We start from the raw sequence: 27,081 nt of genomic DNA on the forward strand, positions 1-27,081 counted from the left end.
TGTCTCGCACATCCTCCTTTTCCCGGTCTGGGAGGTTGGTGAGGTTGAGACATCTAGCTCCTTCCTGCACCACCATTGTTTTGCCCGTGGCCTGAACGGCGCAGCGTTGGACACGGAGACAAATGTCTGTGACGGCGACCAACTCGTCCAAAACGGCCGGTCCAGGATTACTCGACATATCCTCACAGAGCTCCGCTTGGTATACGGTTAGCAGTGAGGAAACGTTCAGAGCCCTGGCGGACAAAGCTGCGTCTCTGTAGGACCGTTCAGTCATGGTCGACTGGAAACGGTCCACCTTCGCTGGCAGCGTGGGGTTCCTGCTTGGTGACGGGCCGATCCTCGGTAGGAGGTGGGCTGCCACCAGCAGTTCCATCGGTGGTATGCGGAGCAGGCCGAGCCTCCGCGGGCGAGACCATGGTGAGGTCTCGCCGGGAACTCCCGCCTGGTGAGGCGTGGGGCTCCGTTCCCGCGTCTCTTGCCGCCACCGGGTCCCGGGCCTGACACAGCGTGGGATCCCGGTTCCGCAGCTGCCGCTGTTAGTGAGCCCCAGACCGACACAGTGAGGGGCTCAGTCTCTGCGGCGGACGCCCCCATGTCTTGATTGCCAAACGGCGAATCAGTGGACATGAGGGAGCTCGGTGTGCTAGCCGTCGGTGGAGGCTCTTTCGGGTGAAACGGGCACAATGCCCGCACGAGCCGGGGTTGTAGATAGCAGGACGAGCAGACCTGGTGTGAGTCTGTGCCTGCTATCTTCAACCCGCAGCCGCATGACCGACCCTCCGAGTCCCTGACTCCTCTGGTGTGAGGGGGAGAGGCGTCCATCTTGTTCGCCTCGTGGCGTGGAGAGGACCCGCTCGTAACAGGTACGTCGTTGAGAGAAAAGTGTTACCAACCCATCCTTAATCCGGAGAAAAAGGGACGGTGTGGGTCCTTTGTTCTCAAAGAATATTGACTGGTGTGTCAATATACTTCTAATCCTTTTCTCCTCCGTGAGAGAGAAAAAGAAAAGCGTTCTCGCTACCGTGGTGCCGGTAGTAAGGGGAAGCTAGCTAGCAACAGGTGTGTTGCTAGCTTGAAAAAAATCAGACCTACCTTACTTTCCGGGGAAGAGAAGGGCGAGGTCGATTTCAATACTAACTGGCGTTAGTATTACTGTCTTCCTGCAAAGCAGAAGGAGTAGCCGGCGAGCGCCCGGCGACCGAAATGGTTATATTTGGATTCAGTCTGTGGACCGTGAAGCTTGTCCGGCTACTATAGAGCGAGAAGAGGTGTTTGAATGACGCATGCGTCGTGGCGCAAGCTACTTATAGGGGGTGAATTCCCTGACGCTAACGTCAAGATCAGCAGCCAATCAGGATTGGCGTAATGAGATTGATGCTTCTGTTTGCTCCGCAATGAGGCGCATCCCATAGTGAGACATCGAACGGAGTGTTATGAATGAGAACACAACACAGACAGATCTTGACACTATAACAGTCTGTGTTGTTATGTGTGTGGGGTCTACTAGAGGCCATGGTGGTTATCTGTTATTGAAATAATAAAATAATCTATGGAAGCATGGAGAAGCAAAACAATTATTGTAATCTATTTTCTAAGTCTGTCATAAATAGTTTTCTCTGTGAAAAACATTTTATCTGTGACACATCTGTGGCTCTCTCTGAGACCTATGATGTTGATCACATGGCGCCATCTTCTGGCCACCTGTAGGAACTACCTCTCACTCTCCCCTCTCCCCTCTCCACTCTCCCCTCTCCCCTCTCCCCTCTCCCCTCTCCCCTCTCCCCCTCTCCCCTCTCCCCTCTCCCCTCTCCCCTCTCCCCTCTCCCCAGACAACGAGCTGACGGTGGGAAAGGTCTACGCAGCTCTGATGATCTTTGACTACTACAAGCAGACCTGTGCCAAGAGACTCCAGCAGCAGAACAACACAGGCTTACCTCAGGTACAGCGTGAAAAGTATTCTGTACAAACTGTGAAGTCCACTGAGAGGAAGGTAACATTTGTGATATTGGGCTACATAAATAAACATTGATTGATTGATTGATTGATTGATTGATTGATTGATTGATTGATTGATTGATTGATTGATTGATAAGAAGTTCTAGTACTGACTGAAACAAGAATAACAAGATATAACTCCATTATACTGTATTTTAGGAGCAGATGCATCATCTACAGTTTTCAGTTAATTCCATATAGTCTCATTTAAGACACTCCTTAAATGTAAGTCTAACACCTTGTTTCATAATCGGGCTTTGTGGTAGCCCAAAATGTCATAGTTTCATGAAATTCTCAAGTCTTTTTTGTTTACCTATTTGGATTTTTCGTGATTGGAAAATATTGTAATTGATTATTGTATGTTAATCTTGACTGTGTTTTAGTCATAATCTGTATTGTACAATTGAGAAAGAAAACGTACAATACATCTTATAACTGGATGAGATTGCTTTATATTAGGGATGGGAATTTGAAAGTAATTGTATATTCGAATATTCGACCCCCCAAAAAACGGTTAACCGGTTAACTGAAATGTAAATATCCTATACAAAAAAAATTGTATAGGATATACAATTTTTTCTCAATCATTATTTAGAAATAAATACATACATGTTCAAATAAGTGTAGAAACCAAGTCGAATTTGTCAAATGTATTGAACTGGTGATCACAGTTTGACAGCTAGGCCTACAGCTTTCATGTGTGGAGGCGATTCACAATCAGGCCAGCTGTAGAGAAGACCCTCTCAGCTGGAACGGAGGTTGCGGGTATAGCATGTATACGTTTAATTTGGCATAGTTTGACCTCTACACCGCACTCACTAACCTGGTCGAAATATTTCCACACATTACTCCTTTTTGACGCCATGTCTGTTGTGTAGGACTCTTCTTGGAGTGTAAATAATTACCGGACTTTGACTGGTAAAATATGTTGAATACCGGAAAAACTAAATCTCTCCAGTCAAAATGTCATGTACTTTGCCGCCACACACGGTTGCCAAGCAGCACTTATTGTTGTTTAGGCTGGCCACTCATGTGTCGCGAGTGTTGACAGGGGGCGGGGGAGCACGCTCATGAACTGCGCCGGAACCTCAATGGCTGCGGAGCTCATTTGCGCCACATTTGGGCCTAAGATGAGGTTTGAGTCTGCGTGATCTGCGAGTAGGGAGGGGCAGCAGCCATATCATTGGCTAGAACTAGCTAGACCTGATGGATTTGGACATAAACACGAGTGAAGTATAACCGGACGCGAGAGAGAGATCAGCAGCTCTGCCCGCATTTAGCTATGGCTCTGTCGTATTCATTGAATTATTCAATTTGATAATATGTAATCAACTTAGGCATCACTCCCAAAAAAAAAATTAATAATAAAAAAAAAATTAATACAAAAATTAATAACTCATATTCGAATACCTGAATAATTTCGAATATTCGATTAATCGTTCCCATCCCTACTTTATATACACGTGTGCATATATAACTAATGGCAACAGGAACTATTTTTAAGAGATTACCTTTTACTGATTCAGCAACATGCATCATTGACGCCTTTTTCAAATAAAGGGAAACTTATTTCAACCAAATTGCGTTGTGAAAGCTGAATACGAGACTAAATAAAAATACTCAGAAAGAGGATTTTTATTTTTCATTTAAGCACAACTACATTTGACCTTTTGTAAAAACTGATCTCTTTCAGTGTGTATAAACGTTGTCAATCTGTCCTGCAGAGTAAACTCGGGACGCTGTTCCGTCCCGTGCTGACCCTCACTCAGATAAAGGAAGTAGAACCAACGTTCCCCTTCCCCAAAAAGCCCAGCCCCCCCCAGCCTGAGCCAGAAACCAAGCTAGTGGCACTGCCCAGTACCAGCATCCCCTCCATCAGCAGGGACACGGCGTAAGTAACACATATATTCTCTGTGATACATTACTGTCATGATCACATACTGTATGTTTACCTTGTTTTTGGAGTGCCTCGAGAAATGAAAACTCACATGCAGGAACAATTATATGCTTTTAGTCCTGTTAAAATAAATTCGGACTTTCCTCTCAAGGCTACCGTACGATACGTCTTATACAGAAGAAACCAAATATATCCACAACATATGTGTAGCTTTTTTTATTCCTAATGTAAAATAATCTTTAGGTACAAGACAATATGTTTAGCGATATATAGGAATTGTGTTTATTATTATTATAATTCTGTTTTTAACACGTGGAATTGAAAAAAAGGGAAACTATCTTCATTATTAAACAGTTTAGACTGACACTAAGAAAGGTGTTTCCTCAGTTTAAATATGATCCTTCACGCTGTTTAGCTGCCAATATTACAGTCAGAGCTCTTGTGTATTTTTAAACAGGCTAAACCAGACGAGGGTCATAAAACATTCCCAGTCCGGAGACGTTTCTCAGATGGCACAACAGAGACCCAAAGTCCGGAGGAAACTACAGAGAGGCCAGTCAGAGGATGTTCCCTACGCCACCAGACCTCAGGTACTCCAAGGAAACTCTATCTTCAAATGTTATTTTACATTAGATTGTTCTGTGTTACCCCCATACACTGTACTACATGTTCTTTTTTCATGCAGGAATTCGTCGAGCTGACGAAGGTGGAGGACGTTTCAGACTCAGAGGCATATCCGAGCCTGGAGGGCCACTGCAGAGCGGCTTCTCTGCCCAGACTCAACGCTGAGTACTACGTAAGCTTTACAGCGGCGTGGAATACCTGAGAAATCATCTAACGGTGGCTTCTGAGGTGTAAACATGATAGAAATGTCCGTCTTTGGCAGTTGAACACGTGGAGGAGGTAGGCTGAAAAAAGGCTGGTGCAATACTGAGTGGTAGCCCTTTAGTGAAGCAGCCGTGAGCCGCTCTGTTGCTCCGTCAGTCCACATCAGTTCATCCTGCTGACCCCCGCACCACCTCTCCTCTCTGACAACTTCACATTTATCACAGATGAGGAAACTCAGGATAGAGATCGACTCAGCAAAGGATGCGTGAATGTGTTGATTTGTATAAGAAAGTTATGAAAAGACACAACAAATAATCCGATGCTGGTTAAACAGTGTGCCAACTTTTACAAATGGACACAAAGGGACAGACTGTTTTTGATATTTAGATTGCATTTAGGGGATAAAATACGTATTTTCCATCTTTTTTTTAGGGTTTTATGAGAAGTGTTCTGCGTTTAGTACCGTGTGCAGCTAGGGTTATGAGGCTTATCATATGCAGTAGTCTCAAACATTGAAATGTTCCACCATATCCACAGTGTTTTAATTCATTAAGTCCTTTTGTATTGAGAATGAAAATAATGGATGGATTACAGATACTGTTTCCACATGTTACAGTAAGTATTGAACCTCATCGAGATAACCTGAGCATGTTAACACATAACATACATTACTGTCAGAGTGAGTTAATTATCTTAGATATCTTATGGATGTTATTTTATAATGTTTTAAATGTCTTCGGTTGGATTATAATCATATTTTGTTATAGTTCATACAATAGTCAAACTGAACTGCAATCTAATTTATCATCTGGGTTTTGCATATCCCTTGATTTAAATGAGTCACCGACTGTCTTCTGATACTTGTTTAACTTTCATTGTCATTCTGTGAGTTCCCAGCGGCTCTCGTCTGTTGCATATTTGTTTCATGTCAGGATGATTTTTCTGTCTGTCACTTGTCTGTCTCACCTGTCTGTTAGCGTCTCTGTGTCTTTGTCCCAACGCACTTAACATGTGCTTTCCTTATGTTGCATTTTGACCTCTATTCTCTTTTCAAGAAAAAGGCTGCATTTATTCGACATATTTTTTCATTGTCAACAAATGCCATAACAAGACCAAAACCAGCAGATTGTAAAGTTGTTCTTGATGATTTAAACTAATGGAACCACTAATGGAAGCCCAATGCATTTGCAGTATTAGAGCTAGTGGTGATATTGATGGGTAAACAATGTCTAACCAACTCAGGACACACAATGGCTGATGTCGTGTTTTGGTATAAATGCACTTTAGTATTTGTTTTCCATGACCCAGCAGTAGTTGTTCCAAACACAAAGGGGGATATGGAGCTAACACAACAGGAATGTTCTTTAACTCAATCGTTTTTGAAGTCGTATACTTAACAGTTACTATGGTGGAGAAACACATAAAAAAGCTTTAATGACAAGTCGGATGAAACATTGTTTGTCTTCATCAGGGCCGTAAAAGAGAACAACACTGATATCTTCCAGATTTTAACTTTGACTATTTCATTGAAAAGCTGGGCACTGTAGTTTTTAGCAAATGTTACACAAATAAGACTATTTGTCAGGGACATTTTTCAATCGGCATTTTTCCTCTCTTAACGCCAGTCCGTCAGTTACTATTTTAACAGCATAAAGTATGTTTGAGCAAAACATTTGAATGCCTTCATGGTAATAAAGTAGCATTTTACCCAGTATGGCCCAACAATGTGTTTTAATAGTTTTTGGGAAACAGGCGAGCTTTATGGCAGATGGAGGAAATAAGTGTCTCAGACTTTGAAGATACACAGACACTTTGTATTAGATGGATAAACACAGTGTTGATTTTGGTCTTGTCATAGTATTTATTGTCAATAATTAAATACAGAATTTCACCAGCCTCATGCTTCCTGAGTCTCCTCTCTCCTCTTCTGTCCTCCCTCTCTGATTTGATGCCCACTGCTAATGTTTGCCCACCTCCCTCTTGTGTGTGCTGTCTGATAGCGGAGCCACCCTCGCCACGCCCCTGGGACCCACCTGGCAGTATGTACCACCTGTTGTGCCACCTCACTCTTTCACTTCTTCTTCTTCTCTCCTCCTCTCCTCGTCTCCTCCTACACCCTCTTCTTCTGTCATGTCTGTGTTTGCCTCCATGCGCTCCTCTCATATCAGTGCAGAGTTCACATCCTCCTACATATACAGTATATACCTGTCATTACAAGGAATTGAAAAACATATATTTACAGTACAGTATTACACTTCAAGTCAAATGTGGTGGTGTGTACTGGATGTGAGTTTCATTATGTAGTAGTGTAGTAGTGTCTTTTTGTGAGTGTGGTGATTTTGGAACAAGGCGGAGACAGTACTGCTGCGTTCTTGCTTTGAAATAACAATTTTTATCTTTTTCTTCTAACTTAACCATAAAATACATCTAACCTTATCGGTCATTTGATGTTACGTCCAGTCTTAAAATCTTTTTGTAGCACACAAACACAAAAGCAAAGTCTAATTTATCACTTGAACCTCACTTTCACACTCCTTTTAGTAGTTTGAAAGAAAAGGGGGGTTTATTTTACTAGCAATTCAAGCAACTCAACTGATAATTAAGATTTTAAGACTGCATACTATATACAATGACTTGTTAATATGGATATTTTCCAAAGTGTTGTGATATTGTTGTTTCTGACTATAGCTACAGGCCAGGCTATGAGGTGGGAACACGAGGAACAGCACAACCACTCTAAATATGTCTGTTAATGAATATAAATATAGTCTGCGTCATATACTGGCTTTCCAAAGTTGTTATAATAACTTGACAGATGCACTTTCAACGCTATGCGAAGCTGTCTGAATATGTACTGATACTTTCGGAAACTAAAATCATGAAAGAAAAACAATTCCCTATAATAATCAGACATGATCCATGCAGTAGCCACCAGGTGGGGTGGCAACTTAGCTGCTGTTCCAGTTCCTTCTTACATCAGTCTATTGCCTGCTAGTTGCACTGTCAGTCAGATCAGATGAGGTGGGGTGAAGGTCAATGTCCTCAAAGCATTAGTGCCAGTATACATCCATGGAGAATGATTGGTTTATGCACGATTTTAAGGGAAGTCACCACTGAATACTTAAAGCCAAACATAATCTCTTATTTTTTAATAACAATATCACATGACTATATTAAAACAATGTGATATGGGAGAGGGGTTACTCATCTTTACATGTTTTAGTGGAATCAACCTTTTGGTAAATAAGCAAGAATTAGCTGCTACAGAAAAGTACACTTAAGTCAGAAATGAAATTATAAAAATGCCATAAAATGCCTATACATATGCTACAAAGGTCCATGTCCACAACCCCCCTCATTTAAGCGTCCTTGGGTTTCGTGAAAGGCGCTATATAAATTGAAATTATTATTATTATTATTTATTGACGAGCAGAGATTACTGCGAGCTTACGTAAGTATTCAAGTTTTGTCACAGATTTGTGTTCATTCTTCTCACCTTTTTTCTTACATCTGTGCGTAGAGAAGAACGGGTAGAACGTCAGTCTTAAGACAACCGTCCACTGGTTGTGTCGTTTGTGTGTTGTGGCTATTTTGTTGATCCAGTATAAGTGGTTTTGGTGTAACCACCACAGGCGACCCTCTCCTTTTCTTCCTACTCATCATCATGTTTCTTTATCCTCTCAGCCGATTGTGGACCTGAGTCCCATCAAGCGCTCGGCCTCCTCGCTGACGCCGCAGCACTACCAGGAGGTCGGGCTAAGGGAGTATGACATGGAACGGCCCGGCTTCGCTCAGTCCCCGACGGGCCCAGGTCAGATCCAGGACCAGGACAGAGCCCACCACCATCACCACCACCACCGCTGCCATAGACGCAGGGAGAAAGATAAAGACAAGAAGCAAAAGTCTCTGGATAGAGCTGGATCAGTGCAGCCATCCAGCACAGTTGGTGAGACAAAAAAACGTTGATGATAGATGATAGAAAAAAAGACAAAAAGTGACTTTATTCACATTTCAGTAAGGTACCTTTAAGTAAAACAAGCATTACAATCACTGTCTGTGACTGATGAGGTTACAGGAGCAGTGTGAATGATTTGAATGAATGAATTGACCCCATTTGTTGTAAAAGTGAAGCCAATAGGAAAGGGCCTTATACTTGGATTCTCTCTAATATTCAGCACGATTGACTGAAGTCAAATGGCACAGAAGTCTATGAGAAAATTCACTTGATTTATCATCTGAGTTATTTGCTTTCAGAGTGTATGGTCTCATCTGATTGTTTGAAGTCCTCTTCAAAATGGCACCTTATTGATTTTGGAAATGTAAAGATGATAAAGCAGAATATGTTTGAAGTGAAGGAGTTCAAGTATCTCGGGGGTCTTGTTCTCGAGTGAGGGAACAATGGAGCGTGAGATGGGCCGGAGAATCGGAGCAGCGGGAGCGGTACTGCAGTCGCTTTACCGCACCGTTGTGACGAAAAGGGAGCTGAGCCAGAAGGCAAAGCTCTCTGTCTACCGGGCCATTGTCGTTCCTACCCTCACCTCTGGTCCTGAAGGATGGGTCATGACCGAAAGAACGAGATCGCGGATACAAGCGGCCGAGATGGGTTTCCTCCGCAGGGTGGCTGGTGTCTCCCTTAGGGATAAGGTGAGAAGTTCGGTCATCAGGGAGGGACTCGGAGTTGAGCCGCTCCTCCTTCGCGTCGAAAGGAGCCAGTTGAGGTGGTTCAGGCACCTAGTTAGGATGCCACCTGGGCGAGGTGTTCCAGGCACGTCCAGCTGGGAAGAGACCAAGGGGTAGACCTAGGACCAGGTGGAGGGATTATATCTCTTTGCTGGCCTGGGAGCGCCTTGGGATCCCCCAGTCAGAGCTGGTTGATGTCGCCAGGGAAAAGGAAGTTTGGGGCTCTCTGCTGGAACTGCTACCCCCGCGACCCGACCACGGGTAAGAGGGAGAAGATGGATGGATGGATGTTTCAGGGAGTACCTTGAGGACCTTGTGATTGAGAGGTTGCTAACTAACGTTGGCGCTAGAGAGGGCTTCTCGTCTTTGTCTGTTACCTGACGGGCACCATGGGTTCTTCATAACGCTTAGAAAAGAGAGGGGTGATCAGAATGGTATGCAGTTGATTGCAATCTGCAACGTCACAGCTAGATGCCACTCTCCTGTAATTAACAGTAGTGGCAGAAAAAAGGGTTACAGTCTTGCTTCACACGCTCTGTCTACAACGCTAATATGAGTGTAAAACATTTGACCGAATGTCATCAAATAGAGCTTAATAGTCAAGGTATTAAAGTATGATAAAAGTAAATGAAGTGGCTTATTATAGTTTGTTGAGAGATTCATTATTTTGACTGGGCTATTCATATAATACAGCGATAAACTTGGAAACTTGGCACCACTAATGGAGAGACAGCGATGGCAGGCCAGGCTTTCCTTGTAGATTACTCTGATGTCTCATCGTAGTGGCAGACATTCTTTATAGGATTAAGGTTCCATGATCGGGTTATGTAGGTGAAGGGGTTTCTGCTGCGCTTCATCCAGGGATTTTACATGTCAGGCTTTCCATCTGATTAGCACAGAGAAGGAAAATCTGCTTTGCTGGGGATTTCTGTTCTATAAGTAGTTCCCTTTGTTCCCCATGACCCTTAACAGTTGTGTTTATCAAATGTAGACTGAGCTCCACTGACTTCACACACTAGATAAAAGGTTGTCCTAATTTATGGATGGGATGGGATGGCAAACTGGAATCAATGGTTATTGAAAATAAAACAGATGTTGCTTTGCCAGCTTTCAGTGTGGGCTTGAAATGATGCAGAGACGTCTAAAGACCTTTTAAAGGCGGATTGTGATTGTAATGCTGTTGTCAAGAGTATAGATACCCAGCATATAACCTTGTGGTACCCCTTTTTTATTCTATGGGGTTGTTTTAAGACCAACAGTACAAACTGCCTGTGTTGTGTACAGTCTAGTTCTGAGCAAAATCATCCAAAACCCAGCACATGTGTTGGTGCACTTATGGTTATGGTTAGACAAGTAAGATTCAGCTGTGTCAGCGACTGTATAAAGAAACAGTGACCCATTTTGTTAAAATAAATCAGTAACTTCATACCATTCTTTTCACACTGTCCATGTTTGTTTATTATTTTCCATCAGTGTGAGGTTTTGGGACAGCTTTTCGCAGCGTCCATAAATGCACATCAGTAAATATTTTCAAACTGATATGCAGAAGTAAATAACTTTTACAATGATGTTTTATATTAGTTTGAGGAAAAGAAAAGAAAACAGGAGAGCTTTGAACTGATGTCACGGAGCACTGATTTATTGGAATTTACAGCGGGAGAATGGAAAAGGCCATTTGCTGTAGCACTGTAGTGTCAGAGCCTCTCGCCAAAACAACTCTGTAGTTCTTTCCCCTAAATGGCTCTTTTTACCCACAGAAAGGAGTTATCAAACCTTCACTCAGACAAACAGACATAACCAGTTACATTTCTTAAAGAGTAACAGCCTCCAGAAGCCTTGGTCTCTAACGTATAGAGCATATTGCATATATGAAATCCTATCATTATCTGAAGGAGAGAATGTTGACAACCTTGCATTAAAGCTTTAGTGCGTTTTGATCCAATGCTGAGTACAGCCAAACTTCACAGTCTCTTCTCTGTCATTATAGACCGCAAATACCTCATTCCTTCCGTCTACTTGGGGTCCGAATGCACCTCCCGTTCAGATAAAATCGCCGCCAATCACATTTCCTCGCTCGCGCCAGGGCCGGGGGAGGGGTTACAAGGCTCGCGTCTTGTGCTGCATTCACTTGCACTCGGACATTAGGGATTTTCTCTCATAAATGTCCAAAACAAAACAAAGCTGACGTTTTCTGCCAGACGCTGTCTCCTCTTTCACTTTAGGTAACTTCACTAAAAACCGATCCATGTTGCCGCTCGCATAAAGTTAGCTGAAGTTAACTAGCTATATTTCACTGTTTCTCGTAATTTTTTTCTCACGCTGCGCCTCCCCTGAAGCTCTCTGGCGTGACGGCCCGTCCACACTACAGCGTCGACAGCGTCAACAACTCCAATCTGCCCATTCACTTTCAATGGGGTGACGTCACGTTGCCTCGCTTTTTCGCCGAACTGAATTGTGGGTAGCATAGCGGTCCGTCTCCGGCGTCACGGAGCGTCCACACTACAGCTTCAAAAAAAGCTTGGAGCTGGGCGTGTCTGTAGGATTTGATTGGCTGGCGCTGGCTACTCGGCGAAAAAGCGAGGCAACGTGATGTCACCCCATTCAAAGTGAATGGGCAGATTGGAGTTGTCGACACTTCCGACGCTTCCGACGCTGTCGACGCTGTAGTGTGGACGGGCCGGAGACGCCGGAGTAGCCAGCGCCAGCCAATCAAATCCCGTTTCGGAAAATCTGACAGCTCAAGCCGTAGCCAATCAAACCGCGTCTAAGCTGGGAGAGATATCCCGCCGTTCATTTCTATATTTCAAAAAAAGTTGGAGGAGAAACTAACTATCGCCGTAGCAAATCACCCGGTTTTGTATGACCAGACCCTCTTCACCTACCGGGATACAAACCGGAGGAACCAGGCATGGAGGGAGGTGGCAGAGACAGTGGGGGAAACTGGTAGGTTTTCGCCTGTTTGGGGAGTTTATATATATATATATTGCTCCCATAAAATCCCCGGGGTTTTTTGCTTTGTATCTCGGGGGCGGGAGATTCATGTGATTGGTTGTTGGTCGTGTTGCTTGAATAAAATCCCCAAGCTCCAGACACGCCCAGCTCCAAGCTTTTTTTGAAGCTGTAGTGTGGACGCTCCGTGCACACTTTGAAAACCGCTGCAATAGGGCACCAGGCAGCATGCATTTGGCATGTTACGGCCCGTCTGCCTGCTGCCTGTACAGACAGAGAAACGTGAACTGAGGCAAGGAAATAAGTGAAGGATTAATAGAAGGTGACCAGTGAAATAACTCTCTATCACAATGGAATACTTGTTTTCTTTGTTTGCCATCAGGGGTCGTCTGCTAGAGCGATTAGAGCCTGAGAGCGGGTGGCAGGGTGTTTTTTGTGTTAACACTGGAGGGCAGCAGCTGGGCTTTATTGCCGAGATAAAAGGCCACAGTGGACAGGTCCAGCACAGGGATTTATGGGTACCTCTTGGTGAGATAGCAGAACATCCCACAGCCCTCTGTACATCTATTAAACTGGGAGGAGCAGAGGGAGAGTTTCACTCCTCAAAGCTTGTCGTTCTCCAGGCAGATCCGACGCATCACAATGATGAATAGGCTTCTGTGTTTCTGTCATCGCGGTTTTAATCTAAAAAAACTGGAGTCATTCCAGCGCTGAAGAGAGAGTTGTTTCTTCCACAGTGCTTTGCTTTATGCCACACACCCAAAGACTAGATAACAACACACACACATACAGACAAACATAGACGAGCCATTTGTCTTTAATTAAAGGTGTAGTGAAATATCGTGGGATAACATTACACATCACAAAAACAGGATACGTCTCGTGAAACTAAAACTGGACCACATGTTGTTGATGATGTTTACATTCTTTGGATTGATGGAGTGTATTATTGGTGTTGCAGGCCAAGTCTATAGAACAACTATAAATTGAAAGCACGGTTATCGCCTGAGGAATGATGACTAAGGTTTTTCTACAGCCCTAGTTGATTTTCATTCAAAGTCCTCATGTGTACACTTTTCTGACTCTGACATCCCCCAGGGAAATAACACGGACACACATAGTTGAAAGCAACGTGTACAATATGTGTTAGCAATTTTCACCAGCATTGTCTAATTTTACTCTTTTAAATCATATACATATTGGCTTTGAAGTATGTTCAAAGTTTCATCTGTGCATCAAACTAAACCTATGTCTGTAAAGAACCGAATTGTGATCTGATGTTTTATGTCACAAAAATCCTCTTTGAATGAATGTAAACTAAGCTTAAAAGTGATCGTGGAGGACTTTTTTTTATCTTATCTTATCTCCTTTTTATTATTTTTCTTTATTAGTTTTCATGGTGTTTACTACAGTTCTGAATGGGGACCCTGATGTAAAAACATGGCTCCATAGTAGGGCTAATCGTATTTTAATCGCAATTACGATTATGGCTTGCAACGATTACGAAAACAACGTAATCGAAATAAAACGATTACTTTTTTATTATTATTTTTTTTTTTTAATTGGTTTTTCAGTTGAGTTATACTTAAAGTTCAGGGTAATCAACTGTTAAAAACATACTGTTCAAAAAATAATTCTCCAATAAATTGATGTTTTCAAAGTAAATGGATAATCGTTTTTAATAATCGTGATATCAATTATTGACCCAAATAATCGAGATTATGATTTTTGCCATAATCGAGCAGCCCTTCTCCATAGTGAGTAGCTTTAATCTAAGACTGACTGAATATGTATTTTTCTAAATACAAAATAGATGATGTAGAGGGTGATATTCTAAATGTATAAAACCTCTTAATTTGTTGTTGTTTTCCCCCTCGTAAACTAACAATGTAATTGTAGCTTCCTTATTACTATTCCTATACTACAATGACCCTGAATGCTGTCATAGATTATGAGATCTACAGTAGTGTATTGTCTACCCTCTTCCCCTGATTTTGTTTGATGGTGCCGTCCTCCAGATTCGTTCACCGACCCTTCAGCGGAGGGTTTGTCCAGAGAGCGAGCGAGGGAGCGTGACCGCAGCCGGCCTCATGAGAGGAGGCATCACTCCTCAGCAGGAGAGAAGCAGCGCTACTACTCCTGTGAGCGTTACGGCAGCAGAGAGCAGTGTCACACCAAATCAGCCGGTCCCAGCAGATCCACGTCCCCCGGAGAGGGGCAGGACGCTGCTCTGCTCAGACAGGTCAGTGACTGCTATATGTTCCTCTGTGATTGACAGCTAGCTTGTGCACAACCCTTTGGTCTGTAAGATTGGTTTGGACAGTGAAACATTGGATTTGAAGCAAAAACTGACTGTGAAGTTAAAGGGTTACTCTTAGCTTTTATTTGTTTTCTTATTTTTATTTCGTCTTTGCTTATACAATACATAACCCATATTCTATTGACTTCTGTTGTTCTATTTGCATGCAAAGTAATACTACTGTATATATTTAAGTATCAACATATTGTTTTGTGACGGAATAAAACCAACCTGTAAAAACTAAGGATAATATATAACAAATCCACTGCAACTGTTTCACTGGTCTGTTCCAATGAAAGCCCCAATTTGGATCTCGGAAACAGGCAATTTGTAGGATTTAGGTTTAGGCAGGAATACTTCATTATATTCATTTTGGTGTTTTCATTTGTACATGATCACCTGAATAGGTATAGTACTTATCCTTCACACTTTGGATATTTCCGATCATTTTCGATTTATGTTGTATATTTGTGTCCTCAGCATGGTAGCAGTGTGGTGAAAGCTGTGCCGCTGCCCTCGGGTTCGAGCACTCCGGTCCGCGGTCGCAGGCAGCTCCCTCAGACCCCCCTCACCCCTCGTCCTGCCGTGGCTTACAAGACCGCCAACTCCTCGCCTCTCCAGCCCAGTGCCAGCGCCGCCACCACGGGGCCCCAGACTCGCTTCAGCCGCGGCCTTTCAGAGCACGATCGGTTAAACTGGGGCCACGACGAGTCCCCGATCCCCGTCACCCGCATCGGTTCGGACTCTAATCTAAACCGGCAGTCGCAGATCTCCCCTCAACAGGCGTCCCATGGAGAGGACTTCCATGACTCTGTGAGTAGCCACGGAGGGGGACGCTTTGCCCGAAACGCAGCCTCCACCTCCACCACAGCCTCGGCTTCACAAGGAACTGCCGCTGCGTCCGTCACAGCGGCAAACACGCAGGGTCGCTCGGGGGTGCCCAACGGGTTCCACTTCACCCTCGGGGTCAACTCTGCGTCTGCCGCTGGGAGCCGAGGGAGTCTCAGGGAGAGGGAGGACGAGGACTGGTGCTAACGTGGTGGAAACGTATCAGTGTTGTACAGCGCTCTAACTAAGGAAGCCGGCGGATTTATCCAAAAGGAAACTCTTTGAGGAAAAAGCCAGTGGAAAGTGCTGTAAAAGGGGATCAGAAACCATTCCAGCTTTCTAGTGTTTCTCCTTTTTTATAAAACAAACTTTTAAGGATATAAAGACACTGATGACTTTTTCTACCCCCTTTACTTGCACTGAAACTATAGCACCTGTGAAGACCCTTAAGTATTTTGCCTTGGCCAGTAAAATCAGTGATGGAGCAGAAGACAAAACGCCATCCTCATTCTTTGAGCGGAAGTGATCGGAATGCCTCAAACTGGTATCAACATGGCTGCTCACAACACTGTTTTATTTTTGTATGTTTATTGTTGTTTATGGTTGCTATGTCGGTGAGAGACGAGTTACAACTTGATCATATTGATGCTTCCACCAAATGTTTTTTTCATCAGCCTTTACTTGGGGTTATCACCAAATTCTGTCCAGATGGAACCAATTTATGTCAATCTTAAACTTCTGCCATGACACCTAAGGGACACACCGAAAAATGTAACATTGTGAGAGATTGGATTTAGAATTAGAGCCCAGTTTTCATAATCAGTTTTTGTAAATTGTACCAGATGTACATTTTTTGAGTGCACATAGGAAATAGATAACTCTTTTCTGATGTTATGTGGCTGATTACTAAGTGCCTCGTTTTCCAAGATGTATTAAGATGCAGCCTGATCAGATGGACTTGAATATACAGTAGAGGATGTGAGTGTGTACAAGGCTGAGGAAAGTGTAGAGAACAAAGTTTTAATCTGGTATAGTGGACCGAATGCAAAAAAATATCGATTATGTTTTGTACTGAATCTTGTGGTAGGTATGTCTGATTTACAGATCCAAAGTAAGCAATGTAATGCATGCCAGGGTCTTGAACTTGTCAAAAATAGTGTCTGTACTTTTTGCTTAAGGGTGTGTGGTAAGCATTTGCCTTTCTCTTTCAAATACACTGCCAGCCAGTTGGTAGAAATGGTCTCTGAATGCAGAAAAGTGCCATTTTTTATTTATTTCTGATCAACAAATCTCAACACTTGCCTCCTCAAGCATACATTGTTTCTGCTATATTTCCCCAAATGTCCAGGTTTACACTTATCTCTTTCCCCCCCCTGAGTGCAGTATTGTGTGAGGGTTTTAGGAGAGGTTACCTGTCTGTGTATCCGCAGGTACAATAAAGAGTTGTGTTGTTGCTGCTGACTGTTGACTTGAAATAGGGCTATGCAACAAGGCGACACTTCATCTGCCCTGTAGCTTTACCGTCTCGAATCTCCAGGTTCAGGCTTTAGTGTGACTGCGACCACATTTTACATTTATGTATGAAGAGTTGTAAATTGTATATGTATTATATGATGTACAGTTAACTGACGCAAACTGAGGCACAAATGGCATCAAAGCTGATATATGTGAATCACAGGGCATTTAGAGGTTGGCAAGTTGACTGCATGAAGCCTACCCAGATAGAAACACCCAGAATATAAAACTGTTGGATCAAGTTGTGTTTTTAAATTATTTTGAACAGTTTTAAACTTGCTTGAAAACCAGATACATATTGACTGATACACTGGTTTAGTGTGAGGTATTCTGTCAATAACAGATGGCTAATCTAACATTTCTGTATGGTTAGAGTTCTAGGTAAAGAGCTGACTGGCCATTTAGGAAACCCCAGACCCGAGCTTAAATTTAGCTTGTTCCCCCTTTTCTGCAACATGTTGGCTCCACTCTTTCCCACTTTCCTTTGGGCAAGACCAATACCAACAATAGTGTGTTTTTAAACATTTGTGAAACAATGGGTCTTACTGCCCATGAGATATATCAGACTTTTGATTAAATACCTTTTGGTAGATAAATAGAAATTAGAGTAATTGGTCAAAGAACAAGTACATATATTTTGTTGCGATAAAGAAAAATATTTTGTCAAAACGGGATTATGGGTGGCACATTTATAGAAAGATTATTTATCAGTATTTTGAATCAAAATTCAGATTAGATCTTCTAGGTGTCTAAATCTCTTGGTGCGTGTTGAATCTAAGCAAGTTTAAGAACATGTAAATGATTTGCTAACATGATTTGATCCAATTATTTCCCTAACCCTAACTTCCTGTTGTCCCATATGTGTGCAATCTATTTGATGGATCATCTAAAAGGAGCTGTTTTAGACTTTAAAGCAATAAGGTCTAACTGTAGGCGTGGCTCTGGTATGTGTAAAGGTAACGTAATAGATTGCTTGTTGTCTTTAAAAAAAGCTGTACGTTGCCTAATGGAGTAGAGATTGGTGTTCATCTCTGAAGTAGATTTTTCAAAACAACATTTCCAGACCTCCAACGAGCGTGACATGAACAGGGTGCCAAGTTTTCCTCTTACAGTTTTACTCTTGACTGCCCCCTCTGGACATGTCCGGGATTGCATGTTCTGAAATGAAAATGTGCATGTGCAAAAAAAAGAAGAGGAATTGTTTGACTTCATTCAGTCCATGATTTGTACCCTTTGTTTCCTTGTTGTATTTTCTGATTATCTAAACATACAATGTATCTGTTTCAGGTAAAGACAGAAAAAGAGAGCTTGAATAACATTTAATTACCACCAAAGTGGAAACAAGGCTCTTTCTCAGAAAAGAGATTCTGGAATGGCTGAATCCTTCGCTGCCTGATCTGTTACTTGACTGTCTCTCCCACAGTTATTTTTGACTGTACCTATAGATTTTATATGAATATAAGTCCTTGAATAAAGAGGTATGATTATGAAATTGCAACATGAAGTCTCTGAAGATTGCATTGACATGTTTTGGGATTAGGGTCGGGTTTCCAAAGCATTTTATTGAATTTGAATCCAGTTTCAAAATCCGATACTCCATATTCCCGATTGAATCTTATTATACGTAGCTTTTGGCAACTTTTAAGGAACAGCAATTGCAAATAACTTAATATGAAAGTTAGAACATAAGGTTTCACATTTAAACTGCCAGATAGATTATTGAGCGAAATGAACACATGTATGTTTTACCATTGCTGTTTGCCAAAGTAATATGAGGTTAAGATTAAATAAGAGACTCATTGGAGGTGAATTGAAGCAGATGAAATCAGAAACCCACATGCAGTCCAGTCCAGACAGGTAACATAGTTTGAAGTGTATGTGTTTGTAATTATGATGTGGAATTGGTGCCATTATGACAAATCTAACGGTTAATCCATCAGATATACATTGTGCTGGTTTCCAGGAGTACCCCTTAAAGTAGAGATATATTAGGAAGTATATGTACATGCTTAGTGTTGGATACGTTTGATACTGCAGTCCTGTGCTCTGCATATTATAAATTATAATGTATGATGTCCTTTATTGTTGTATGTTTCATGTGGAACATATATGCTGCAGGTCTCCCTTGAAAAAGAGATCTATGATCTCAATGGGACCAATCTCGTTAAATAAAGGTTTGAAATGAAATGCAAACTCAAACAGTACACATAGAAAAATAACCTTCCCAGGGTATACCTTAATCTGTTATATGAAATATATCAAAGAGCAATTTCATGTTGAATCACTCAGCACTGTCAGCAGATGATGTGATTCCTTATTAGTCATTAATCTGCAGCAGTGATGAAAGGTCCAACGAATTATTTGACATTTAATTGAAAATCAACACTTCGTTAAGGCGTCAGACAGTCGTTAAAACAAATGGGCGGAGGTCCTGCAGGATTTTATTGGTTTGCATTTTAGGAAAGGGGCGGGGCCTCTGCTGGCTGGTTTGGCGCTTCGGTGATGAGCTGCTTCTGCAGGGGGAGAGAAGCTGCTGTCTGAGGAGAGGAGAGCTGGAGAGGATGACAAGTTAGTCCAAGTTAAAGAACAAAAAGTTCCGTTAAACAATGTTCCTCACTTTTGAGGACTAATGACAGCCTCTATATATTTTTTTCATTTTCATTTCCATTTCACGTTTTGGTGCTCTTTCTTACATGTCTTACACTCTTAATTGCAAAGGTAATTAGCGCGTGAAGATGTTCTGCAGGTTTCTAAAATGGACACTTTGCCTCCTCGGGCTCATGAGCACGAGCACCGCCTCACCGGACGATGCACCCGGGGAGTTTGGAGGAGAGTCCGGCTCTGGGATGCTGCAGACAGGTAAGAGTGGTGTTGCACCTGCCGAGCCTTTTAACTATTGGAAGTTAAATATCAGTGCAGTATATACGTGGTACTTTGTTTCAAGGCATTATTCTTCAGCAGGTGTGACGCATCAAAAATGTCCCAGGACTTAATTTAAGTGGAAATTCGATATTAACAAACACTTAAACTAAAGCCACACAGCCTTTCATAAAGTAAAGTGATTTACAACCAAATTACTTTTAGCTAGCTGCCTGGAAATTAATTAGCTAGCAGTGGTAGAGCACAAAAACAGATAAAAGATGGGTGTTTTTTGTTATTAGATAATTAGCTGCCCTTAAACTCAAGACATCTCCGTAACTATATCCACAGGAGTTGGAAGCTCATTAAGTTATAGGTAGGCTACATGTGGAAAATAGTAGTTATTTACAAATGCTATGTAAAGACAACTATTGCCCTGCAGTACCCACATAATGCTTTTGTCACATGGTACTTATCTTCACCATCACCATTCACGTATTCTGTGATTCCCCATTGTCATACCAGATGTAATGAATGCACATGATCAACTGTGAATACTCATTAACATCCTGTCACACCAGCACACTGATAAGTCATATTTGATCAGCTGGAGTTCATTACATTATTTGTTCAGTGCATTTTGGGTCCAGATGAAAATCTTCTACTTCTCATCATCCACCCCTCAAATACTCAGCGGCTTCGTTAGTCCAACATTGATGCTGTTAACTCTCTATATTTTCATTCCAATACTCTGGTGTGTGACCAAACCCAAAACACGTGTAGATTGAATCGTTTGTTTGACAAGCTGTGAAGACGAAATACAGACCACAATGAGGCTTTTTTTTTAACTGCAAAACACTTTGTTTTTAAATTGAATTGAAAACACCACTTGATTGATACATGTGTTTTTGACATGGCCCTAAAGAGATGATTTGACTTGCTGAATACGTCACGCACACAACATTTTGTCATTCTGCATAAAACACATGTGGAAAGTGAAGCCAAAACTCATCTACAGTTATTACATCCAATGGAATGCTTTCATTCTGCCAAGCAGACTGAGTAAATCACAACATCATTTTCCACAGCCTGCTCTGTTGTCCCATCAGTGTTTTCAGTGTCTGGATCGCCTTTGTTTTATCAGGACTGTTGATACAACGATAGCCGTGTGGCGGCTCTAGCTTTACATCGTGGTTCTGAGCTTGTTTAATCCACGATGACCTGTTGAGTTTGATCTCAGATTGGATCTCTGCCAGGCGCCCAACCATGTTGTGTCTGGATTCCACAGCGTCCCACATGCCATCACTTGAGTCACAAAGCTGACCCAAACAGAGATGTGAGAGCAGGGAACAGCTGACAGTTTGGATAAGACTGCTGAGCGTGTTGATTGAACCCGGCCTGTTGAATCCTTTCACCGTGTTTACATTGAGTTACTGTCGATGGCAGAGAGTGAAAGCCTTGTGTAAACTGTCAATGGATATCAATGTGCAGACGGATGTGTATGTTCTGCTGTGATGATCCCTGTTGTTGTTCGGTTTCTCCTGATAAATCTCGCCCATCAGTAATTGTGTGATGTGTGCAAACCCAATGAATCAACACATTCATACGAGAAAAAACAGACTGTAAAGGATAATGACTTTATTCTTGCAAAATGTGTGGATTGTACCTCAGGAGGTAGAGCAGGTTCACCAATAACCACAGCATGCATGTCATCGGTGTGGAGACGTGTGAATGTGTGTGTGAATGGGCGAAGGAGCAGATAATTGTAAGCACTTTTCAGACTTTTAGCATTCATTACATTTTGGCGAGATAAACCAATTCTGACTCCCAAGATAAAATGACTGTACTTGCAGTTTTCAGTCAATGCCAAACTTGCTGCAGGCTCTTCAATATACCTTACACACCTTTTAATGTAAACTCGAAACACATGTTTTATAGGGCCTTATATATCGTGGTTGTACCCATTAGGGAGAACGCTTTTTTTAAGTAGTGTTGTCTATATATAGCAACTTTCAAGTAGCCTAAATCACAAAGACCTAAAGAAAAGTGCATGAGGGAACAGGAGAACCCACCTGATGATCAGCTGTACATTTACCGTCATAATTATGACTGCAATGAATCACATTGTCTGTTTTTTAAGCATTCCTTTTCACTCAGAAGTTTGATGAACTACTTTCATTTATATAATGATCATTCAACGCTTTATCCCAGCTCTGATTTGACAGCAGTATGCACCATTCAGCCTCGTAGTAAATCAATTGCTGGACCGACCTTACATCCTCCAAACTGTCCACAATATCTTATTGGCTCCAATGATTCACTGGAGAGAAAAATATTGTTAGTTTTCTGAACCTACAGTCGTGTGGATGCAATTCTCTGTGTAGTGAAATGTGCACGAGGGACAGATTTTGGGTACAGTTGCCTGCCTTCACCTCTGTAGCTCCTTGGATTTAGGCGTCAGGCGTCTCTGTCATTTCCAATCCATACATTCATTCATTAGTCCATTCATTCTTCAAGTTGGCCATTCTTTCAGTCAGCCACGTCCAGCTGTGTTACGTGATTCCCATATGTCAGGAATAGCTTACTGTAACCTCTGGCCCTATGCGATGGGTATCACTGGAGCACATTATGCAGAACAGCTGTTGGGAAGACTTTTGTGAGGTTCAAAAGGCGTGCCTGTGTCTGAGTGTCTTCATACTTCTCAGCATCAGCCATCCACTCACCTTACTGCTACTCCGGCACTACCACTTTCTTCAGAAGTAGGAATGGCAGTCTAACCTTCTTGACCTTATGTGAGAATGTTAATAGAGCTCTGACAATGAGGTGCTCTAAGCTGTGTCTCAAATGCACAGTGCACACGTTGGAAATGTGGGAAGGCATCAATTGACGGACTATGCTTTAGATTATGCAACTTCAAACAGGTGTCTGCCCTGCTAACCTGGGGCATTTACATGCCAGTCAGTCTGTCTTGCACTTCAAACCCCTACAGAAGAAATCTCCAAGCGAAAGCTAGATTGCCAAAACATTTGATGAATCATTTTGTGAATTACATTTAAGTAAAGATGGATAGAAAGGACCCTCTGACCATTACACATGGGGCACAAGTTGTTACATTACATTTGCTCGGTACTGTATGTTCGCACTACCAATATAAATAACCTTCAAGATTTCATTGGCACCTATCCTGTAGCCCCACTATTGGATATTTAGGACACACTTCATACCCTTTGCCTTGCATCAAACATTGCAAACTCCACAGGTTAGAATTAAAAGGTTAAGTTATATCTAGAGATGTCCCGATCCGATCACGTGATCGGGGATCGGAGCCGATCACGTGATTTTCAAAAGATCGGAATCGGGAGAAAAAAATCGGGGATCGGGATTTTTCAAAAAAAAAAATTATATAAAATATTTTTTTTTTATTTAATGTTACAAAACAAAAATGACCATGTTCACGTCTTAAAGTCATCCTGAGGACTTAGTTTTGGTATAAAATTACACAACATCATGTATGTGTTGCTTTCTTTGGGCTTGTTTTCATAGACCTGGTTGCTTATTCCTCTGAAATCTGGCAACAGAGTGGGCGCAGTGTCTACTAGTAGCAGTAAGCTAACGAGAGGCTACGTTCAGCTGGTGACTCGGGACAGAGAAAATGTCAGGAGTTTGGAAGTATTATAAAATTGAAAGCGAAGGCAGTGTAACAGCCAGATGCAATCTTTGCAAGGCGGAGGTTCCGCGTGGTGGAAAGAACAGAGCTACGTTCAACACGACCAATCTAATACGCCACCTGAGAAACAAACACCAACAACAACACGACGAGTACACAGCGGCCACTCAGGTAACGGCACTGAAACAACCGACACTTTCAGAGGCTTTCAAAAGGAAAGAGAAACTGCCCCAGAACAGTGAAAAAGCCAACACAATAACAGCCAAGATAGCTGAATTCATCGCGTTGGATGACCAGCCGTTATCTGTTACCTTTTTCTCTCTTAATGCATTGCATACAGATCGGATCGGGAAAAATCGGTATCGGCAGATTGTCAAAATCAAATGATCGGAATCGGATCGGGAGCAAAAAAAGGTGATCGGGACATCCCTAGTTATATCTATATATTCTTCTTATGCAAACTCATTAACTGAAATGAATGACAATCCAAGTAATGGATTAAGAAGAAGAAGTAGATAATATGTTGGGGAGGCGTGTGGCGCAGTGGGTAGAGCCTTGGTGTTGGGGAGCACAGGTTCAAACCCCACTGCAGTCAGCATGTCGTCGTGTCCCGGGACACTTCACCCCAAATTGCTCCTGTGGGGATTGTCCACAGTATTGAGTATGTAAGTCGCTTTGGATAAAAGCGTCTAACAAGTAACATGTAATGTAATGTTAAAAGTGTAATACAGAAGTCTTTTCATACTCCCTATACTGTATGAGGTAGACTATGCATCGCTTATGATATCAGATCACCAATCCCTTAACCCAGATCAAAAGCACAGTACCCACCATCTAGGTTGAGCTCATGATGTCATTGCCATAAATTACCAGATCCACGAGCAGGCATCTGCATCCAATGAAACGCGATCTTGGGCTTAGTGAGCCCTGATCTGGGGTCCATTAGCCAGCTTTAACCGGGCAGAGGCCCACATGATGTGGCATGCGTGGTGTAACATTCCCAACACTATACACAGACTAAACACACTGGGTCCTCGTCCTGGTTCTGGGTGTGGAGTAGGTCACAGCGTGTGAGTTGGGTTTGTGTGAAAGTGGGTGGAGGGGGCTAGGTGCACACCATATGTTGGATAAGAACCCCTTCCTCGTCTGTGTTCTCTTTTCAAGCCAACTAAAACCAGATGGCAGATAGAGTGGGTTGATAGTGTTCAGAGAGAGTTCCTCAGATGTCGACCGTTAACAAGGAATAAAAGGGGCTTTTTATTTTCTTTAACATCAACAACAATGTCACAGTGACCACTTGTTTGTGTCGTTTCTCAATATGTCTCCCGTCACTCAGTGACTGCTAATAGCCTGCAGACACATTGCTGCCTGTTATACACAAACTGACACATTTATATGGAAAAGGATATTTAATTCTGTTTGCGGTTACGCTTGACTCAAGTGACAACACTTCATATTTTCCATTCTGTCCACCACTACACGACGCTTATTTGCAGCTTGCCCGTGTTGAACACCTGCCTTATGGTGTTGAGAGGGAGCTAATGGCGATAATGTGCACCTGGTGTCGCTGGTAGTACCTGCTTAAGATGCTGTTTTTTTAAGGTGTGTCAGTTAACATTCCTACTTGTTGCCACATTTAAATTGACATGAAACATTTCCATATCCAAGTACCATGGAACCTTGATGGTAGTGGTTAATAGTGCCAATCTGGAGATCATTAAAGATCTAGTCGACTTGTAGTTAGAGTGTGCGGGACTAACATAACATCTACAAGGTACAAAAACAATGGCATTTCTCAAAGTGGCACTAAACAGTGTGCTAACAGACGCTATGGAGCACATCATCAACCTACTGTGGAGTGGGCCGTTTTCAACAAAGGCATTTTGACTTGTCATGGAATAAAACGCATGGGGGTATGGTGAAATATTTGATGGCTGAATTCCGGGAGTCTAGTATATTTGATAACTAATTATTCTACCTAATTGCAACGTCAAGTCTCTTTCCGTGTAATGGAATTCCAATATTGTCCACAGTTTTTTTGATAGCCCACTGGCAGCTTTTTGAAGGTGTACACCTTCAATAGTCGAAAAATAAAACCACGTTATTTATAGTTGTTTATCCGACGGTCGTATCGGTGGGAATGTTCATTTCTGGAAAATGACACTTCATTTTAAAGCCTATTATCTTTCAATACCAATGACATGTCGATATCTTTGTGCATCCCTACTGAATTCCATTAGTCTTGGTGTTAATTCTGCCTTACACTTGAGCCATTGTTTGTGTTTCTACACCTGCGCCATTCCTTCTATCAAAAATATGTTTGTTCTTTAAATTCATTGTTGTTTGAAACTCTGTACGGTCTCTGATGTATGGGTTTTGTTAGAGGTACCTGTGCTTCGATGGTCGTTGTTTTTTCTGGTCTCCGATTTGGCTGTATGCTGTGGTATGTCTGTTTTGTCATGTACTGCTCGTCTTGTTAGAGAAAAACCCACTTTCTTAATGCCTCCAAACAACATTTATGAGCAAAGGTTTCAGTATCAGCACTTGGCATGAGTTTGGCATGAATGTCTACAATCCTGGAAGACGTGCAGACCTACGTCTGGTGCATATTGGTGTGTAATAGCACAACCTGACATTATTTGGCAGTCATTTTCCCATGGGACACATTTAAACGATCAGATTATTGTTATCCATCATTAAAAAAAGTCACGGTAAGCCAGGAGGCCAGTTTAACTGCTGCAGCTGTGACATGTGTAACTGCCTTAATACGCCTGTGTTCCGCAAAATAGATGCCATGTGATGCAATGTTGTTTCATACCAGTGAGACACACATACACACTTTTCCTGTCTTTGCCACATACCTCATAGTTCACAGCGATGTTCCCGTCACATACAAATGGAACATATTTAAACCCATTTATGGTAATGGTCAAATATGTTGGGATCCCTTGAATCTTACATACTGTAGGGACCTTAATACAAAACACAGAGGCTCCAGCATCCATCTGCCTTTTGGGTGAACTCTGTGCGACCAGCAAGGTGTGACGCATGCTGTATGCGTGTGGCCTTTTCTTAACTTGAAAGTCGGTATTGACAGAAATGTCACAACAGTATGGCTCTTTTATATGTTTTCAAGGTTTCAGATAACGATACGGTTCTGTGGCATTCACGAGAGGCATACGCTACCATTTATTAGGATTTGGCTCTGAAGACATTTCAGCTTTTTGTGTGCGGTAGGAATGAATTGATACTGAAAAGATTTCAAAGAAATGTGTTAATCTTGCTGGTGCATTTTTACCTTGCAATGTTTAAGCACAACGAGTCAGGATTCTTTAACATACCTACTCTGCTTCCACTTTGAGATGATTGTTTTTTATCCATGATCCCTGACATAGGAATGCAAAAGAAAGAACCAAATGGCACCATCTTTCGGCCATGGCATTGTAATTATAATTGTCCTTGACTGTTGTAGGGGCTTTCTCGTTTTCTCTAAAAAGAATGAACTTAACCTGCTCGATGAAATGAATAGGTGTTTTAGTAAAGGTGAAGAGTGATACGTTAACA

General features: G+C 42.2%; 2 protein-coding genes across 2 annotated transcripts in view; both read left to right on the forward strand.

The window, feature by feature from the left end:
* Window positions 1-18,461, forward strand: part of cacna1bb (calcium channel, voltage-dependent, N type, alpha 1B subunit, b) — a 210,901-nt gene extending 192,440 nt beyond the window's left edge. The window contains exons 40-47 of the mRNA XM_071204950.1: window positions 1,830-1,939; window positions 3,720-3,886; window positions 4,350-4,482; window positions 4,578-4,688; window positions 6,721-6,759; window positions 8,405-8,666; window positions 14,368-14,591; window positions 15,129-18,461. Coding sequence (XP_071061051.1) covers window positions 1,830-1,939; window positions 3,720-3,886; window positions 4,350-4,482; window positions 4,578-4,688; window positions 6,721-6,759; window positions 8,405-8,666; window positions 14,368-14,591; window positions 15,129-15,683 — 1,601 coding nt within the window. The 3' untranslated portion in view covers window positions 15,684-18,461. The remainder of the gene's footprint in view (window positions 1-1,829; window positions 1,940-3,719; window positions 3,887-4,349; window positions 4,483-4,577; window positions 4,689-6,720; window positions 6,760-8,404; window positions 8,667-14,367; window positions 14,592-15,128) is intronic.
* Window positions 18,462-19,771: 1,310 nt separating this feature from the next.
* Window positions 19,772-27,081, forward strand: part of LOC117456529 (collagen alpha-2(I) chain) — a 108,801-nt gene continuing 101,491 nt past the window's right edge. Inside the window, exon 1 of the mRNA XM_034096443.2 lies at window positions 19,772-19,850. Within this exon, the coding sequence (XP_033952334.1) occupies window positions 19,772-19,850 (79 nt within the window). The remainder of the gene's footprint in view (window positions 19,851-27,081) is intronic.

The sequence above is a fragment of the Pseudochaenichthys georgianus genome, chromosome 12 (genome assembly GCF_902827115.2).
Source record: "Pseudochaenichthys georgianus chromosome 12, fPseGeo1.2, whole genome shotgun sequence".
NCBI classification, from domain to species: domain Eukaryota; kingdom Metazoa; phylum Chordata; class Actinopteri; order Perciformes; family Channichthyidae; genus Pseudochaenichthys; species Pseudochaenichthys georgianus.